Below are 18,924 nucleotides of genomic sequence, written 5' to 3'. Positions count from 1 at the left end.
GGGAGCTGAATGAAAGTCATAGGAGCAGACACAGTGGCATACTTGTCAGACCGGTGTTGCTGTGGGTGTGGACTCAGAGCATATAAGAGGCTGATGGGTTAACTGCGCACTGTGTGTCTGCTCGGAGGGGGACACCGGCTGGATTTTCCCTGCGAACAGGACAAACAGAGAAGTTTTATGGTCAGGATCAGTCCTGACGTACAGCGACTTGGGAAGGAGAAGAGGACTTTGGCACGGTGATTCATTTTGACTGTAATCAGAATGGAGGCAAACGGTACCGTTGGAAAACATGGTGAGTCGATTGGTGGTGGAGCTCAGATTTACAGCTTAATTACTTATAATCAAGAGCACACCTATTGTAATGTTTTCCATCTGTGCCATGTAGTGGAATAGTGCACTTATGTTCGTGTGTGAACTAAAAAATTGGTCTTTTTAATAACTCACAAAACATACAGACAGATCCTAACAAATAGAAATCAAATGGGACTTTAAAGAAGATAAAATGTGGAAACAAATCACTGCTTTAAAACTATTTGTGTGTGTGGTTTTCAGCCACCAGATTTTTACTTCCCAATTTCATGTTCCTGCTTTATCTTTACAGCAAATGTGTCCTTCAGATGTTCAGGGTGGGGGCCCTGCTTTTGTTTGCCGTTTATGTTGCCAGGGGAATGTTATGATTCATAAAACATGCGACTGTTGGTGGTATTCAGGGGTCACAATCTCATATTTTGCTGTAATTTCCAGCCACAGCCAGTTGTGTTTTCTAGCGTTTTCTAGTAAAGACCAGTGAACTGCACAGATTTTAAAGAATGGAGTGGAGTCATTGTAGAATCTATCCATGCAGACAGACCAATGAAACATTTCAATTTTTTTCAATCATTGTACAATTTCATGTCTGCACTTTTATTTCTCCCATAGGGTGGCGCTATTTCACAGCCCATGAGGTCAGTGAGAAGATGTAAATACTACCGATTGTTTAGAAACCGTAGTAGGCTATGCAGCAGAGTTCAAAAAGAACAATTTAGTGACTTAAAAGCTGCTTTTGCTGCATAGCTACAAATGCATTTAATGGTATAACATAGGCAGTGCGTCATTTTATTCTTTTAAAAACGGGAAATACTTCCTTGAAGTGAGTAATAGCGTTGTCAGTGTCTAAAATAAGTGTGTCAAAGTTGTTACCAACCCACTTAAATGAAGATTTTAGCAACAAAATGAGAGTAAAAGTGAAATAAAATTGCACAGACCTTCCCCCGATGGTGCGTAAAGTCGTCTCCAAAACGCGCACCACTGGACAGTCACCGCTGCAGGGAATATAGCGGCTATAACAGTGCAGTAGACGAGTTTAGACCCGCCCCATGAGGGGGGAACTTCGTGGTGCTTGCTTCTCTTGCGCACCGAGCAGAGATTAAACACCGACTGGTTATATATATATTTTTTATACAGTTTTAAAAAGTTTGTTTGCGATGTCTTGTTTACACAAACGTCCGAAAAGGACAAAATCCCAGGACGAGGCTTTGCAGGAGCAGCTGAGAAAAGTCGCACAGGAGAACGGAAAACGCCTAGGTGAGTTCTCTGAAAGGTGCAAATGTGCCCGAGCCGTGACGCGCGCTTTTGATTATTTTGCCAACGCAGGCAGGCAGGCATGGGTGCGCACAGACGCATACGGGCGATGTTTGGATAACCTGGATTTGGGGATAGATCTCAGTCTTGATTTGATTTCTAATTACAAATAGAAGGTCAAAGCTTTAGCTGGTGTTACCTGGAGGAAACATATGTTTAGTACTCACACATGGCTTCCTCGTTGCCTGGAGCAACGAATTCTTTCCAGCTGCAAAACAGGGGGCTTTGTGGTTGAAAGTGTCTTGATGTAACCTTTTCTCTCTTTCAAATGAAGGGACAAACAGATGCCTCAAAAAACTTGATGAGCTCAGGGGAAATCCTGTGATCTTGTCTTCTGTCTCTTGTTCCCCCCCCCCCCCCTTTTTAAACAGAACAGCACATAGTCTTCTGGTTTTTAGTCATCCTGAAATAGAGAACACCATAGTAATGAGTGTCAACTATCATAGACTGAATGGTGGAAAACTACGAGAGCACAAGAGCAAAATTCAACCTTCCAATGTAGAAACACTATTTTGCAGCAGCTTTTTTATTTAGCCAGTTCACTGGGCTTCATTTGAGTATCAGGATCTGTATTTGTGAAAAGTTAAACCTATTCTTAGTCTCCTGAGCAGATCCTCTAAGATCTGCATTTTTGCTCCAACTTGCTTATGAAGCATTCAAATGCCACCTCTTAAACTTGACTCATGAGGAATGTAAATGTCTCTCAGGTCTTACACTCACAGTGCCATGTGTCAGTTTTTTTAATGGGTCTGTGTAAATAGTCTCAAACTGACTATTAGTGGCTTTTGCCGGAATACGTGTAAAGCAGAGTGTTGTGTTGTACCCAACTGCAGAACACTAGCTCCTTGTCAGTGTCAATGTGTGTGAACCGTTATCATTATCTTGTGCCTCAAAGGCATCACTCCCTGACATTTTCTTGCCCTAGCTTGCCTCATAGCATACTGTCAGTTCAGAATCACTCCTTTCCATTTCCTGGCATCTGAAACTGATTACTCTGCTGAAAAACACAGTGACTCACTTTTATGATTTGGGAAGTGTCACAAATAAGAAACATTCGCGGTTCAACATAAAGCTGATGGGCGACGAAAAAAACCCTCTTTTTCACGGTAAAGTAGATTACAAGAAAAAGGACTCGACAAACAAGCAGAAACTGACACTTCAGACTGACGCCGTTAAGCCCCCCCAGTCAGAAAGCCTGACAGAGCAGAGGCGGTGTTGGAGCTGTGGAGCTGCCCTGCCTGGTCCTCCTCCCTGTGTGCCGGGAGGCCAGAGACTCATAAACAATCTCTGTGAGCTTGTGGCACAATCTGAAGGGGTAAAAAAATGCCTGTTATGCTGTGTTCCTGCCCACATTCCCAGCTGAGTTGTAAGTTATCCTCAGATGCTCTTTGCTTACCATTAGTATCACATTCAGTGATCATTTTAAACGTAAAGCTGCGTATAATCCCACCCACATACACTGACAAACACTAGCGTTGCTTCATAAATATCTGCACAGATGGGAAATACACATAACCATTGTCTCACCAGCACTGTGCCTGTTGTGGTTTCACAGTGTCTTACAGGACTTGTGAATCATTCTTTCAGCAGATAATACACACCCTCCCCAAGAAAGCCTTACTCAGCAAACTGCTGCACCTGAATGATAAGCCACTGGCACTGCTCATCTGAACTGTTGTGTATTGTGCACTGTACAGCTGAGCGCAGGAGAACAGGTAGTGTGGGAAACAAAGTGACTTTGACAGGACTCTGGATCGCACATTTAACAGCTGACTGTGCTCAGACTTGAGAGTAACACTTATAAGATGCAAGGTTCACTATTTAGTGTCATGTCAACATAATTTGTTGGAATTTGTCTTGGCAAAAACGCAGTGGAGCCCACAGTACATTAAGCAAGTTATACAGCTACAATCTAACCCATAAAAAACATAAAAGCATAAAACAAATGAGTAAAGCTAAACAAAATGTAACACATAAGAACACAATAGAAAAAACTTAAGCACTTAGTTAGGAATTGGCAGCAGCATCTAACACCCACCAGATAAAGTGCTTTGAGTGCATTAAAAACATCTGCCTTATTGCACATTTATTTAAAGCTGCCCAGTGTGCTGCAGTGCTGAGCTCAGAGAGTTAAGGAGGAGTGAAGGAACAACATGTTGCTTGGCCTGCACAATATGAAGAGAACCTGCAATGTGCATGCAAGAACATTGTTCAGTATTGTGATGACAATATGACTTAAACAAATGGTGATGTGTGCATGTTAGCTTTATATTTAATGTGTCTTTCTGCTGAAGTAAGGACACAGCTAACATAGACCTCAAACAATGAATAGGCAAAACATTGAAAACATGCTGTTCTTGAACAAATTGCACATTAATACCTCACCAATTTATCAGAAGATTAATTTAAATAAAACATTACAACTAGAAAAAATGAAAGTTTAATATTACTTGCTCCCTTCGAAATACTTTCAATCAATACATCTCATCGTATTTTCTGAGCTAACATCACATTTGCAGTTTTTCTGAGGGAAGCTGATGGTTCACTGGGGCATATGCACATAAGAATAAAATGCTTTGTTATGTTAATAAAATGTCTTTGTTGCACATGTTCATATTGCGATGATGCTGAAAATACAGTTTATATGTCACCACTACATGTCACCATTATGTAGCACCAAAGAAAATTAATTTAAAGTATTAAATTGAGTTAAAAACAAACATTTAAAGCATAAAATGTGATACGTTTTATACTGCATGATGTATTTTTGTTAACTGTCCCTTGTGGTAATCACAAACTAGGGCTATAAATGGACTTTACCAACATTCATGCTTAAAGGCATATAGAATAGAAATCAAGAAGAAATCTGATGATATTGTATAAGTGGGTTCCTTACTGGATAAAGCTATCTTCATAATGTAATTAAATCCTATAAAAGGCCAAAACTAATGATGCTCCCAACACACATATCAATAATTTTTTTTTTTTTTTTTTTATCCCATTTATGGGTTGAAAGTAAGAAAAAACTTTACTCAAAATACCAGTGTTTTCTTCTTGCGATATCTAACACAAATAAGTAGCCTACATTTACTTATAAAACTTGTGTTCCTCTGTTTTGTCACCACTCCTGTAGGTCTGGAGGGAGATGCAGATCTCCAGTTCCTGTTGATCGGCGGTGAGCTGGTCAAGATTCGCTCAAGCTCCTGGAAGAAGAATCGCTTCTACAAACTGCAGGAAGACTGCAGGACCTTGTGGCATGAATCTAAGAAGACATTCAGGCGAAACCAGACCTGTGAGTGGTGTCTCAAACTTCATTTAAAGTGCACAAAAATGAGAGAAATTGCAGAAGCACTGCATCCTGGTTTCTGTAATGTTATTGTACCTGTACCGGCAACATCCTCCTGTCTTGTTGACCTGCGCAGCCTTTCGCTATTATTCTGTCAACTTGGGGAGCTCTTCTTTCAGATCTTAACAATAGCTTCTTGCCTTACAGCACAAACACACCCCTCAAATCCCACTAGAGGTGGAGAATAAGTGGTGGAATGGAAACAGCTCACACAGATAGTGTGGTGTGGCCAAAGTCAGATTGGAAAATCCTAGTGTGGCTCCTCACTGTATGTTTGTCCATGTGTGTGAGAGAGAGATTATTGTCCTTCGATTTCTGGTTCAGTGATCCACTATTAGAGTGTGAATGTCTATATGTTCCCTGTGTCTGAGGCAGCTCATGTTTCCCTCCCATCCCAGCAACAGCTACTGCTGCCGGGGCTGATAACCTCTGCCCCGAGCCTGGGCCTTCAACAAACACTGAGAGCACAACAGACAGGCTGCTTTGTTTTGTTTTTTCGATGATCTTTTTTTTGGAATTCCTGTCTTTAAAGAGAAAGGGAATAACGTGCAGTTGAGGGTCTCGGGGGTTCGGGATTCGAACCAGGGCCTCACTTCTTGACGACGCTCATGTAGCACTGCACCCGAACTGCTCTGCCCGACATGCAGTTTTTTAACATGACCCCACTTGCTTCGAGATGGGCCTTTGGCTCACAGTCATTTCCTTGTTTACGGGAAATAAGCTGCATTTTTTATTGACTTCCTGTGGGCTTTAGCACAGCCACATTTACCAAACGGCTCTAAAGAGCTTTGGTTAAGGTAAGAGAGTGTGGGAGGACAGCTTGTATTGTTTTAACCACTTTTTGTTGAGATCCATCTGCTGCTCGGCTTCACTGAAGTACAATTTGTCAGCTTGAAAAACACAAAATTAGAGCACAGCTTTAGTCTGCATATTATAAGAAGCTGGTGTCATTTTATCAATCTTTTTTAGAACTTCTATTTCACCCTGTATTTCATGCACAGTACCTTTTGCTTGTTGTCAATCCTGGAAGCGGGATTCCTTTTCTGTGGAGTTTTTCTTTATCCAGAGGTGTCATATGTTGAGGACACTATAAATTATCTGAGACAGATCATGCATACTGGACTTTAGATGTAAATTTAACTTGATTTGACTCAATATCAGGACATCTAGTTGTAACTTTTCCAATATCTGCAATAAAAATGTTTTAATTCTTGTTTCACTCATGAAAATAAGCTAGAGAACTTCCCTATTTTTTAAGTTTACATCAGGAAATATCTGATTCACTAATAAATAAACATGTGTACTCTTTCCATTATTAGATGCTGTGGACTAGAGCTGCAGCTGTTAGGTATTTCTTATATCTATGAAGTGGCAGAAAACAGTTAAAAAGAATTCCCATAACAAATTCCCAGTGCCTAAATTGACAAAAACAAAATTTGAGTTTTATCAAAAAATTACATTACATTATCATAACAGACTAAGAAGTTAGTAAATGGACATTTTATTAAAGCATTTCTGCTTTAAAAACAATAGCTAATGCAATATATTGATTATCCAAATAGCTGAAAATTACTTCTGTATCATTTGACAGATTAATTAGCCAGTGTGTTGTTTATCTCTGCTCCAGACAATGCTTTTTTGATGCTCAGTCCTACATGCATATATGTAATGGTTGTAAATCATCAATCGCTGAGGGACAGAAAAGTGCTTCACTCCTGAGCATTTCTTATTACTGCCAATAGATCTCTGTAAATCTCTGTTTTATTGGTCTGTCTTTTTTTAATGTCATCCAGTGCTTTTCATTCCCACAGACTTTCTGTCACTTTCACATTCACACAAGGCAAACAGGTTCACTTCAGGTAGTTGTGAGGTCATTTTTTTACAGACTTATCAGATCAGAATTTGACTAAACAGTGTTCATGGGCTGACATGAATAGTGTAAGTATGTGTTTCCATTCCATTCCTCAAAGTGTATTTTGTGCCTGATTTTCAAAATCACATTGAAGTCAAGGACAAGCTGAACATTAACCTGCAGGTTAAGCTTCTACACCCACACTGACTTTCTAACCCTCCAACCTCACACTTCTTCCAACTACTGAATCTTGTCTGTTTCTTCCCTTTGGAGAAAAGAGTTTTTCCAAACAGCAGCATGAACTTTGTTAGGCACATACAATACTCTCTTTGTGTAAAATTTCATGTGGTATTCAAGCAATGCCTGCGTGACACGGATGACAGGACTCGGACATTGTGGTGAGTCTCTCCGGATTGGATTCTCTGAAACTGGTCCAAATTCGCAACCTCTGCTCTCTTTTCTTCTGTTTTATTGGAGGTAATGTGCACGCACAGATTAAACAAACACTCCCCTTCTGGTGAGCGCGTTTGAGGTATTTTGTTCGCCAAGGAGTCAACTTAGGTTGGGCTCAAACTTGGGTGTGTTTTACCACACCGCCCCCTCAAGTGCTGTGTTTTTCTTCTCCAACTAGCCTGACCTTTAGATTCATCCTGCCCCAAATAATTTCTGATTCTCAGAGGAACAATCATCGCCCTTTATTAGGCTCTCTAGAGTCGGGATGTGAAGGGTAGAAGTACTGTGATTGTAGCCCAGCTATGACATATGGCCTCTTAACTAAGCCTGTAGTCTTTGGTGTTTTGTTACGAGGGCGGTTGTTGCCATTTAGCGTGATTACATCATGCCTGGTAGTGCATGCTCTTCCGTACATTAAGCTGCTCAACAAAAGAGCTGTCCTCCAATGTATGGGCCTAAATAGGCTGCGTGTGCACAGACCTGCGGTATATGTTGTCTTTGTGTGGGTGATAAAATATTTGTAGCCCTGGAAACGTTGATTGAAGCACTTTATGAGCGCATGTGTTGCCCGTGTTTGCCTGTTTGTGAGACAAGGAGATGAAGAGGAGGCCAGATTACTTCAAACTGCTGTAAAATGCAGTAATGAAATCTCCGTGGAATGTGTTTTGGTTGCCAAAGCATCAACAGATAGCAACACAATGCTGGAGCAGCCACAGCTGAGCCCTCAGAGGATTCTAAAATCTCAAGTCGGTTTGGGCAAAATTGCTCAATTCAGTTTTGTTGATAAACAAAACTGAATTGAGATTCAGTAATGTGTTTGGCTGCTGGGCATTTCATAAGAAAAGAAGGATATTATGTAGCTTTATTCAAGAAATGAGGCCTATACAATTACAGTTGTACTAATGGATTTTTATCTTAAATTATCACCCAATTCTGCAGCCACTCTCAGCTCTGTTCGGCATTTTAGCATCTTCCAGCTCATTGTTTTGGCTTTATGCCTTATAAAGTTACTGTTATGCTTCACCCTTACATCTATTTTTAGCAGCAGACAACTGTTTTTACTGATAAAGCCCTGATAGGCTGCACACTGCCCACACTGCCAAGCAACAGACAGACTAGTGACTAACCGGTGCACATAGTGGAGTGTTTAGCAGCTACTTATCACATTGGATGGTCAAAAATACAACTACAAATGACTGCTAAGGTTGTTGTGTCTCTACCGGATGTGTAAATATGGAATACTTTGCTAACACATTCGCCATTAACTGCCATCATGTAGCCAAAACTTGTTATTGTTGCATAAAATTCAGCTTTGTCTTGATCATACAGAAAGCTTCACATAGTCAACGGTTGTTGGTCAGGAGATATAGGCTTCTTGCTGTAGACTTATGAGCGAGTCCCCAGAAATTAACTACCATGCAGAAAACAAAAGCCTTCCTGTTGATAACATGAAAAAATGGTTGACGTTGGGAGAAAAACTCTGCTACCACAAGATACTGGCTTGTCTAAGGAAGGACTGTTCATCAAAGGATAACAGACTGAAAGCTGTGGCTCTAACAAACACCCTCTTCTCCAAACAGTCTCCATCGATGACATTGAATCAGTGCGCAAAGGCCGTCAGTCTGAAGGCCTCAAAAAACACACCGACCCCAGTGTTGAAGAGCAATGCTTCTCCATCATCTTCAAGGGCCGCAAGAAGAATCTGGACCTGATGGCAGTCAATGCGGAGGAGGCTAATCGGTGGGTCAGTAGCCTGGAGAAGGTTAAGACAACCATCAGCAACCTCAGCCACCAGCAGAAGAGTGAACAGTATCCTAAACAAAGTCTTTTAAAGGGAAATGTGCTTGCATGTCAATGGGTTGTTAGTTTTTTTGAGATGGGGAGATTGTGCAAACCAAATCCTTACATCTAAATGCCAGTTGGATAATCAACTGCATGCGGAAAGCCGACAAGAATGAAGACAACAAGATGACGCTGAAGGAGCTGAAGCACTTTCTGCGACAGATCAACGTTGAGGTCGATGACACCTATGCAGAGGAGATTTTTAAGGTGAGCTGCTCTAAGAAAATTCATTCATGATCCATGACATCGAGCACATTTGATGATCACAGTTCAACCCTGTTGTGTCTGTTTGACTGAATGTCACTCATTGTGTTGCACAGAAATGTGACAAGTCCAATTCAGGTTCCCTTGAAGGCGCAGAGATCAAACACTTCTACGACCTGCTGACTCACCGCGAGGAGATCGATGTGATCTACAACAAATATGCTCAAACACAAGGCCAGATGAGCCTCAGAGACCTGCTGAACTTCCTGCTGAACGAACAGAGGGAGCAGGCGACGGCGGAGGACGCTTCCAAGCTGATCGAGAAATACGAGGTGGATGAAACAGGTAGAGTTCAATTGAAACGGGATCATTTACACTGTGGACATACTATCAGAGCTTTGTTTTGTAGGTCACATTCCACTTATCATGTCCATCATCGTCCTTACAGCAAAGCAGAAGAAGCACATGACTAAAGACGGCTTCCTGATGTACCTGCACCACGAGGAGGGATCCATCCTCAACCCAGCACACATACCTGTGTATCAGGACATGAGCCAGCCCCTCAACCATTACTACATCTCCTCCTCACACAACACGTACCTGATGGAAGACCAGCTCAAAGGGCCCAGCAGCACGGAAGCATACATAAAGTAACTATTTTGCATATAAAAAGCAGCTTGGCAGTTAACTTTGTCTGAGTCTTAGGAACTAAAAGTACTTTTTTCATGTTCTGTTGCACCTAAACAACTGGTAGATTTAGGGAATAAAGACTCATTGTTACGGGGAAGGGGTCAGAGAACCCAGGCGCAGACATAGATAGTGGCAGACAGGAGGTTCAAGGGAAAGAGGTTTTTATTTTAACAAAACAGGAACTAAACCAGTACAGAAAAATGGGTAACTGAACGGGGGGGGGACTTAACCAAATCTATGCTAAATAAATCACAGTACTAAAACCAACACTAAGAACGCAAAAATGGATGTCTACAAAACTAAAGTGAATAAACAATACTAAGCTAAAGAGGGGTACTCACAAGATGGGGGAACTGACAACAGAGGGGGAAGACAGGCTGAGGGAATCCAGGGGTGGAGGGAATGAAAGGACAGAGCTTAAATAGGTGGAGGTGAGGTGGAGAACAGGTGAATGGTGTGAACTGATTACTGCAGCTGAAACTCATTGTAGCAATCAGCAAGACAGAGTGCAGGCAGGTGAAGCAGAGAGAGAGAGACAGGAGGGAGAGATGACAGACAGAGGGAGCCAGAGAGAGACAGGTCAAAACAAACAGATGAGGGGCAATGGGAGAAAGAAGGAAAAAGAGAGAAAGGGAGGAAGAAGGGCAGAGGCTGGAGCAGGATCATAACACTCGTAATAAAGAATAAAGTTGTTTCCTACTCCATCTGCATTTTTTAATACTAGCAGCATGTTTTTGACAATAATTTTAGAAGATAGTCGGATTTCCAAATCCAAATCTTTGTACTTGTGACTTGAGTGTCTGCATCCAGTTGGGCTGAATGATGTACACAAGTTGTGTCGTCTCTAGATTTGTGTTAGTCTATCTCTCAGGGCTTTCATCTCGAAAGCAGGAACTTTATGGGGGGACATGTAATGTAAAAAGACCAGTAGAGATCTCTGTGTCGGTGGTCATGACTGTTTTCTTACCTTGCAGAGCGCTGACAAAGAGTTGCCGCTGTGTGGAGCTGGACTGTTGGGACGGAGCTAACGGAGAGCCCGTTATTTATCACGGCTACACGATCACATCCAAAGTGCTCTTCAGAGATGTCATCAAAGCCATCAAAGACTACGCCTTCAAAGTACGTGGGATGTTTTAATGCCTGTGGGACGGGATGTATCAGGCGGCTGATTGGTGATTGCATTCCCCTTCACGTTGTTTTCGATGTTTTCCAGACGTCTGACTACCCAGTGATTCTGTCGCTGGAGAACCATTGCAGCGTGGAGCAACAGAAGCTCATGGCCCATTACCTGATCTCCATCCTGGGTGATGCTTTGGTCACAAAGCCCTTTGGCGACACCATGCCCACCAACTTCCCCTCGCCTGAGGTGTGTGATTCCTGAGACACCTTATACTCACCATGCCTCGCTGTGAATATCCTCCAAAAAAATCACTGAGAGGAAAACCACTCCTTAAAATTCCACCTCTTAAGTTAATTAATCGCTCTGCCAGATTTTTCATGTTCCTGTTTACTTTAACGTGATTGGTAAATTTGTCTGGGAAAGGAAGCTAATGAGATTTAAGTAAAACCCATCCTCATTATGTGAGCAACAAATGCACCACTACGGCATAATCAAAACACCATCAATCTTCAGCTTCTGCTCCTCCTCCTCCGTGTGCAGGTACTACAAAGCAGTTTTGCAGTTTATTGGCCTGTCTCGCTTATAGAACAGGTGCTAATTAACTAATAAGCCGCTGTTAGATCTGATAGCAGCGAGAGTGAGTGTTTGAGAAAGCACCTTGTGTGATTAGAGAGGTTGTCTGTGAGTGGAGTTTAATTCGTATGTGAGGGTTTAGAGTTTGTGCAGCAGGTCTGCAAAGAGTGCACACAGCCATTTCATCTTCTTTTAGTCTTGCTCTCTTTGAAGGAAGTGTGTGATCAGTGTCGCCTGTTTGGCAGCAAGCAAAAATTACTAGGCTGATTTTCAAGAAATACGGTGCAGAGGTGGAGCATGAGCCCAGAGAGAACTCATTAAATTTTGGTGCAGGTTGTTACATTTTCCTTAAAATTACAAACAAGAAATTGGTTGTTTTGCCATTTTTCATTCACCTCTCAAATAGTTGATCCATTCCTTTTCTTTTCTTGTTCTCTTAGCAGTTTTTGAGGCTTTGATTCAGTTCTTCTCATTCCATTTCAGTCATATTTTTTCTAATTTTCTGTTCATCTTTGCAAAATCTGCAAGATGAACGGAAAACTAATTCTGAGAAAGACACAAAGACAACAGAGATTTTAAAAAATGCTTCTAATTTAGCACCCATGGAATGAATGCCTGTGGCGTTGTTAGCCTCAAAGGACATTTTAATCATGCATTCCAGGACCTTTTCCTTTCTGTCATTGGCTGCTTCAGAGGTGTGGCCAGCAGTCACCAATAACACATGCTTCTGGCCATTAAATCGAAAAAATGTGCCTCCTTGCATTAATGCGCTGTAACATAAAAACATATTTTGTCTGTGTCTGCAGGAGCTGAAGGGCAAGATCCTCATCAAGGGAAAGCGACTGAACAAACTGGATGCAATCTTCAATAACAACAACACCATAGAGGAAGGCACAGTGTCAGAGGAGGACGAGGCTGCAGATTGTGAGAACGGCCAAAAAGCAAAACCAAAGGTGGGTTTAAAAGCTTCTAATGCACCTGTAGGACATTTTAACATGGATATATGTTCTTCATCATTTTGGTCTTTGTCCTGTTTCCTTTCAGAAATCAAAGATCAAACTTGCCAAACAGCTCTCAGACATCGTCATCTACTGTAAGAGCGTTCACTTCAGCGGCTTTGAACACGCCAAAGACAGCCATGGCTTCTATGAAATGTCATCCTTTAAGGAGAGTAAAGCTTTCAACCTGGCAGAGACCTCAGGTAACCTGGCATGTCAGAGTTAGACAACAAACCTAGCTGTGATTTCTCATTAACAAACTGTAGTTAAGGCATCGGTGTTTTATTGTGTTCTCGCAGCTACTGCCTACATCCATCACAACATGGACAAACTGAGCAGGATCTACCCTGCTGGCTCCAGAACCAACTCCTCCAACTACAACCCTGTACCCATGTGGAACGTCGGCTGCCAAATTGGTACGTTCCAGTAAGGAGAAATCAACTCATCAGTCTATTGGAAGCAGAGTAATGGTTTCACACTCTTTTCTCTCTGACTTGGTTTTAGTTGCGCTGAATTTCCAGACTCCCTCCAAGGAGATGCACCTAAACCAGGGTCGATTTCTGACAAATGGCACTTGCGGCTACATCCTGAAGCCTGAATTTCAGAGAAGCTTGTCCTCACAGTTTGATCCCAACACGCTCACCCAAGGGCCGTGGATGAAGCGGAAGACCTTTTACATCATGGTTGGAGTTTAACACTAAAAATTGGTGTTTGTTAGACTTGCCCTTTGGGAGTTTTCTGCTCTGTTTGCATTCAGTCCTACTTGCTTGTTTTCCCTGAGGCCTCACAAACTTGCTCAAAAATAAATAAATAAAAAATATTGGCAAAGGCTAGTGTTTGGAAAAAATTGTTTACCTCCTTGTTTGGTAGCACTTACTGGGGAACTATTTGCAGAAGCATTTTTGTACCATGACCAGAGGCGGAAGAAGTACTCAGATCTTTAAGTAATAGTAGAAAAACAACGGTGTACAAGAAGTGAAAGTCATGCTGTACACATGCACATATGTAGAAAAGCATGGCAGTGTACTTAATGCATCATTTAAATAAAAGTAGGCATTCTACACAATAGTATAGTGTTATTGTATTTTAATTGTAGATGCAAATTTTGGTAATGTTGCAACTGGTGAAGGAAATTTTAGTTTATATAAAATTAAATATGATCTCTGATTATTAGTTCATTATATTTTGGATTACTAATATGAGTTTGCAAAGTAATGTGAAATAAATGTAGTGGATATTAAGGTATTTTTTTTTTACCACTAATCATGTCAACTGTGCCCAAAATTTCTGCTTGAATTTGTACTTGACTGATTATGATTCTGTTTTGCAGTGAATTTTATTCTGCATCTCTGCATCTGTTACATGCATTTTATCCACAATACTACAGGTGATCTCAGGTCAGCAGTTACCAAAAATCAACAAGGACAAACACAAATCCATCGTGGACCCTCTGGTGAGAGTGGAGATCTACGGCGTCCCGGCAGACAACGCCAGCAAGGAGACGCACCACATTGAAAACAACGGTGAGCGTCACACACAGAGAAAATGTCACTCGCACCCGAAGAAGATTAAAAAAATATGCAGTATCTGAATCATAATCCATCCCTGCAGGCTTCAACCCGATGTGGAATGAGAACTTCCAGTTTGACATCCACGTCCCGGAGCTGGCCATGCTGCGGTTTGTGGTGGAGGACTATGACACAACATCCCCGAATGATCTCATCGGGCAGTACTGTCTGCCGCTCACCAGCGTACAGAATGGTAAGAAAGGCCAGATGTTAGAGACAATCTGCTGTATTAAAGTGTCAGGATGGTGGACAAAGAGAGTGATGACTGAAATATCAAGATGTTAAACCATTTAACAGATTTACACAGAGTTATTTTTCTTTGTGGCCTTTTTTGTTTCCTTTGTGTGGATCATATGACTCATTTGCTGACAAAGCTAACTTCTTTTTTCCAGGTTATCGCCATGTTCCGCTGCTCACCAAGAGAGGCGACGTCATCTGCTCCGCCGGACTCTTTGTGCATCTCATGCTCTTGGACGCCCAGTAGACTCATAAAAACCCTTAATACCAGCAACAGCATTTTTAAAGAAAATTAAGGCAAACTCTACTAGATTTTATCCAGTTTTATAACTAAATAACACAACTCTGATCAAATATTGCAAAAGCATCTTAATGGAGAAAACATTATTGCGATTGCCAAGCAACAGCTGCTGACTCACGGTTGTCTGTGACATTTTCTGTCGTGTAATTTTAGCTTTTTTTACACATCCGGTTTGGTTGAGTGCTCCTGTATAGTAATAAATCAAGAATGAATGAAAACGAGTGTGAAAGCAGTGAATGAGAAGTGCAGGGGATTATTTAAAGGAAGTTATTACACTGTGTTTGCCATACAGAGGAGGAGTATAATAAGTAAAGTGAGTTTTGTGTGAACTGCAGCACAAGATACTTGCTGTGTAATTTTGAATAGATCATTTTAGACTTCATGACATTTTCCCTCTGGATCATATAAATCATCCTCATGGAAACAAAGCATTTGTTAGGAAATGCAAAAAGCATTTGACTTGTTTTGTGTTTTCATACTTTATCAGACTAGTACTTGCTTTGATTTATACCTCTTCGGTTTTAATGCCATAATGATGAGTCTGTAACTCAGTAAGAGATTTCAAAATGTAAATGTTGTATCCATGTGTATGTCTGTGTGCTTCTGTCCTTTCATTTTGAATGACTGCTTTCTGTTCATGTAAATGTCTTTCAAATGGACTAAAAATGCTTTAAACCTGCATTTTTTTGACGATATAAGGAGCACATCAAGTAAATTTACTGCACATGCTTCTCATCTGACCATAATAAACCTTAATCCACTTTATCAAACAGGTTGTTTCAACGTATCATACTTTATTATTTGAATCAGCCGATGTTCTACAATGGTTTTCCTGTGATAAATGACTCAGTGCCTTCAGTATGTCATGTTACTTATCTGCATTTTGCACTAACTCTCAAATAAAACCAGCCCAAGTCCCTCGATGAAGGTTTTCTGTGTTTATTCATTATATGAGATGCTTCATTTAGCCATGACATATGATCATAATGTGTAGCATAGCATAGTGTGATCAGCTTAAAACATTTAGAATATAGTTAAATATAAAGCAGCACAATTAAAAATCATCTTAAAGCGTCAGCCATGTCCTTTAAATTAGATGCTTCATATCGCAATCGTATTCAGAAGCTAATTCTGCTAAACATGTAATCATAATAACTTAGCTGATGGTTGGGCATATTGTCAGAAAAACGTGAGATTTTTTTTCCCCTACTTTCTCTACAACAGTTTGGCTTGCACACAGTTTTATCAGCGGTACATCGAGGCAGGTTTTACGGTGTACAACAGCGAATCTTTCTCAGAAAAGTCCTGCTTTCTTCTTCAAGTCATTCTGGCGCCACTTCGGCAGGCGGTGGAAGTCCAGGCGAGTTGTGCCCAGCAGGTTCTCAAAGTCCACATCAGACAGGTAGTCCTGCAACCAGAGCAGAGGACGGAGCAGTTAGACTGACCTCCACTGTACACTGTATGTTATTACGTCAGGATACAGTATGAGACAATAGACCACTGGGTATGAGAAACAGTCTCCACCCTTATTTATTTAGGATCAGTACAGACTGAAAGAGACATTGTGTTCTACGTCTCTTTGTGGGTTTATTTTCTCATTGTTGTCATTTTCTATTCCTTTTTGCAGTTTTTTTGTGTGTGTCTTTGTAGTTATTGTGTGTCTCTTTTTGGTTGTTTTGCATCTCTGTAGTCATGCTGAGTATTTTTGTGGCTGTTTTTTGTTTCTTTGCGGTAATTTTGTTTCCTTTTCTGGTTGTTTGATGCCTCTTTGTATTCACTTCATGTCTCACTGTAGTCATTCTCTGCATTTTGTGCCTTTCTGTAGTCATCCTGTGTTTCTCTGGAATCGTTTTGCATCTTTTTGTGGTTATTTTTTCTGTACTTATGAGGTCGTTTTGTGTATTTTGGTCTGTTTTGTGTCTCTCCGGTGTCATTCTGTTTTTCTCTGTGTTCATTTTGCATGTCCATGTAGTCATTTTGTGTCTCTGTAGTCATTTTGTGTGTTTCTTTAGTACTGTTGGTTAGAAAACTGCAGCTTGAACCTCGTATTTCTTTCAAAGCTGCCACAGCAGATCAACATTGTATTCAATCCATAGAAAACACACCTTACAAAATATTGCATGAAACAATTTGACACAACAGCTGATTTAAACAGCTGTATTTGAATGCAGTGTTGATGAAGCCTCAGTTTGCTGTTACTGGATTGGATTCCATATGTGACATACTCTACAAGTCATGTTAACAGTCACTTCTGGCCCAGCAGGCTCACTCACTAATCCACTAATTCTCATAATTTGTAAAAACAATTATCATGTAGTGTTTTTCTCCTTTTTGCATAACACCCACCTCCTTCTGGGTGGGGTCCACTCCGTCTGGCAGGTCACTAGGATCCTGGTTGATGAGGAGCTTTGGGTTCACATACGTTCCACTGCCACTGCTTTGTGACGACCAGGCCACGGACACCGAGGACGGGGTTCTCAGGCTGGTCGGAGTCCTTGGGGTGGACGGGCTGGAGGGAGTAGAGGGTTTGGGGGACTGACCAATCCCATGGACCCTGTAGAGCGGAGGGGAGCTCATGGGGCCCCCTGGAGCCCTGTAACTACCTTCACTCACCCTTGAAGGACCCTTATCCACAGTAGTGATGTTCAGGCCCTGCAGATGTAAGTTTTAGAGATCACATTATGAAGTATTTTTAGTGAAGACATCATGGACAGGATTCTCGGGTTCTTATGCATCTCATTAGAAACATTAGTGGTCATTACATTGATGATATTAGCACATTTATTCAATTAATGTTAGAATTAGTGTCAGTCAATCACTTACTACAGTGATCTGTGCGAGAGATTCTGCATCATTCAGCTTTTTTTTCAATTCCTCATAGGAGTTGCCTCCCTGTTGAGAAGATCAAGTGTGCAGGATTGAAAATTAGTAAGCATGCAGGGTCTTCTTCATCCTCAGTCAGTCCGTTAAATCATCCACATGTGACCGCGTGTTCCTCCTAATTTCTAAAATGATTTGTGAGATTATTCATAGAATTCATGTGATATTTTCGACGCTTTTCCATAATCAGCCGATGGGCGTGTTGGTGTGATGGAAATTCGTCACGCCTTGAGCATGCTGTATTGGTCTATTAATAACCTTCCTCTCCAGTGATGTCCAGGGAGATCAAAGAGAGGCTATTCAACTTACGCTCCACTTATGAGGATCCCATGCATTGAACCAGCCAGTGAAAGTGAGCGGCTCATATCCCTGTTTGATAAAGATGATGGGTGTGTCGGGGTCACGGCCTGCTGGGTGGAACCTCAGGTATTCCTGGGCGCTATTCCACGCCTCCTTGGTCTCGGCCTGATTGGCCAATTTTCCAACCCACAAGAAAATCTGAGGAGATTCAGAGAAAGAAAGCAAGACAAAGAGACAGAATAATAACACCATGAAGCTATTGCGGAACTTATTATACACTGCACCTAACAGTTAGGTTGCTTTTATGACCACAAAGTACTCTTAATCACAGAAAAAGCACTTATAGTTGACTTCACTACTACTTTAAGGAGTACTTTTTTCTACCTCGCATTTATCGGACAATTAGAGCTGCTAGTTATTACTGTATTAGGTAGATTATTTATGACAGAAAACATATGATAAATTTATAAATCTGAATGTGTTCATTGTTCAGCCATAATTTTTTATTTTTTTAAAACACAGTCTCAGAAATACTCTTTCAAACACCTAGGGTTTTATATGGTATGAAGCTAAGGAACTAAACCTGTCAACTTGCACGGTGGAGGCATCATCATTCTTCTTCAGAACTGGTTTTGGTTTGCAAAGGTGTTATTAAATCTTGTGATGGTTTAGCAGTGATTAGTTTTACGGTGTTTGAGAAAAAAGTAGATGTGAGCTGGTGTGCTTGAGTTGCAGTGAGCAGAGAGGTGAGAAGTGGGAAGATTTGCACATTCTACATTAAAAAATATTTTTTGAGCTCAACAAAAAGTTTAACTCAACAGTTTGCATCAGTCTTCTGAAGTTCTGACAACTTCTAATGTAATTATGTTCAAACAAACTACACTGAGTAAAAGAAAAGCTATTCCTCTACAATCAAAACTATATAAATTACCAGCTTTAA

General features: G+C 41.0%; 2 protein-coding genes across 4 annotated transcripts in view; one reads left to right on the top strand and one right to left on the bottom strand.

Annotated features, from left to right (window-relative positions):
* The first annotated feature begins 107 nt into the window (after positions 1 to 107).
* On the top strand, positions 108 to 15,727 carry plcd1a (phospholipase C, delta 1a). 2 transcript variants are annotated; one of them, XM_023266314.3, is made up of 15 exons: positions 108 to 292; positions 4,754 to 4,912; positions 8,852 to 9,080; positions 9,191 to 9,320; positions 9,434 to 9,662; positions 9,766 to 9,967; positions 10,982 to 11,126; positions 11,221 to 11,373; positions 12,507 to 12,653; positions 12,745 to 12,901; positions 12,998 to 13,114; positions 13,203 to 13,381; positions 14,086 to 14,221; positions 14,310 to 14,459; positions 14,659 to 15,727. In XM_023266314.3, the coding sequence occupies exons 1-15, from the start codon at positions 262 to 264 to the stop codon at positions 14,748 to 14,750; spliced, it is 2,256 nt and encodes a 751-aa protein (XP_023122082.2). In that variant the 5' UTR covers positions 108 to 261; the 3' UTR covers positions 14,751 to 15,727. The 2 variants fall into 2 exon arrangements, with proteins under 2 accessions (XP_023122082.2, XP_023122081.2); XM_023266313.3 differs by lacking the exon at positions 108 to 292 and adding an exon at positions 1,429 to 1,563.
* vill (villin-like) overlaps positions 15,728 to 18,924 on the bottom strand; it is a 15,837-nt gene continuing 12,640 nt past the window's right edge. Inside the window, exons 18-21 of one of the 2 annotated variants that reach the window (XM_023266311.3) lie at positions 17,994 to 18,182; positions 17,628 to 17,696; positions 17,151 to 17,456; positions 15,728 to 16,212 (exon numbers count right to left, since the gene is read on the bottom strand). In XM_023266311.3, coding sequence (XP_023122079.1) covers positions 16,099 to 16,212; positions 17,151 to 17,456; positions 17,628 to 17,696; positions 17,994 to 18,182 — 678 coding nt within the window. In that variant the 3' untranslated portion in view covers positions 15,728 to 16,098. The remainder of the gene's footprint in view (positions 16,213 to 17,150; positions 17,457 to 17,627; positions 17,697 to 17,993; positions 18,183 to 18,924) is intronic. The other variant, XM_023266312.3, reaches the window with a different exon arrangement.

The sequence above is a fragment of the Amphiprion ocellaris genome, chromosome 22 (assembly GCF_022539595.1).
Source record: "Amphiprion ocellaris isolate individual 3 ecotype Okinawa chromosome 22, ASM2253959v1, whole genome shotgun sequence".
Taxonomy (NCBI): Eukaryota; Metazoa; Chordata; class Actinopteri; family Pomacentridae; genus Amphiprion; species Amphiprion ocellaris.
Note: the sequence above shows the minus strand (reverse complement) of the source record. Positions and strands in the feature narration are given on the sequence as shown.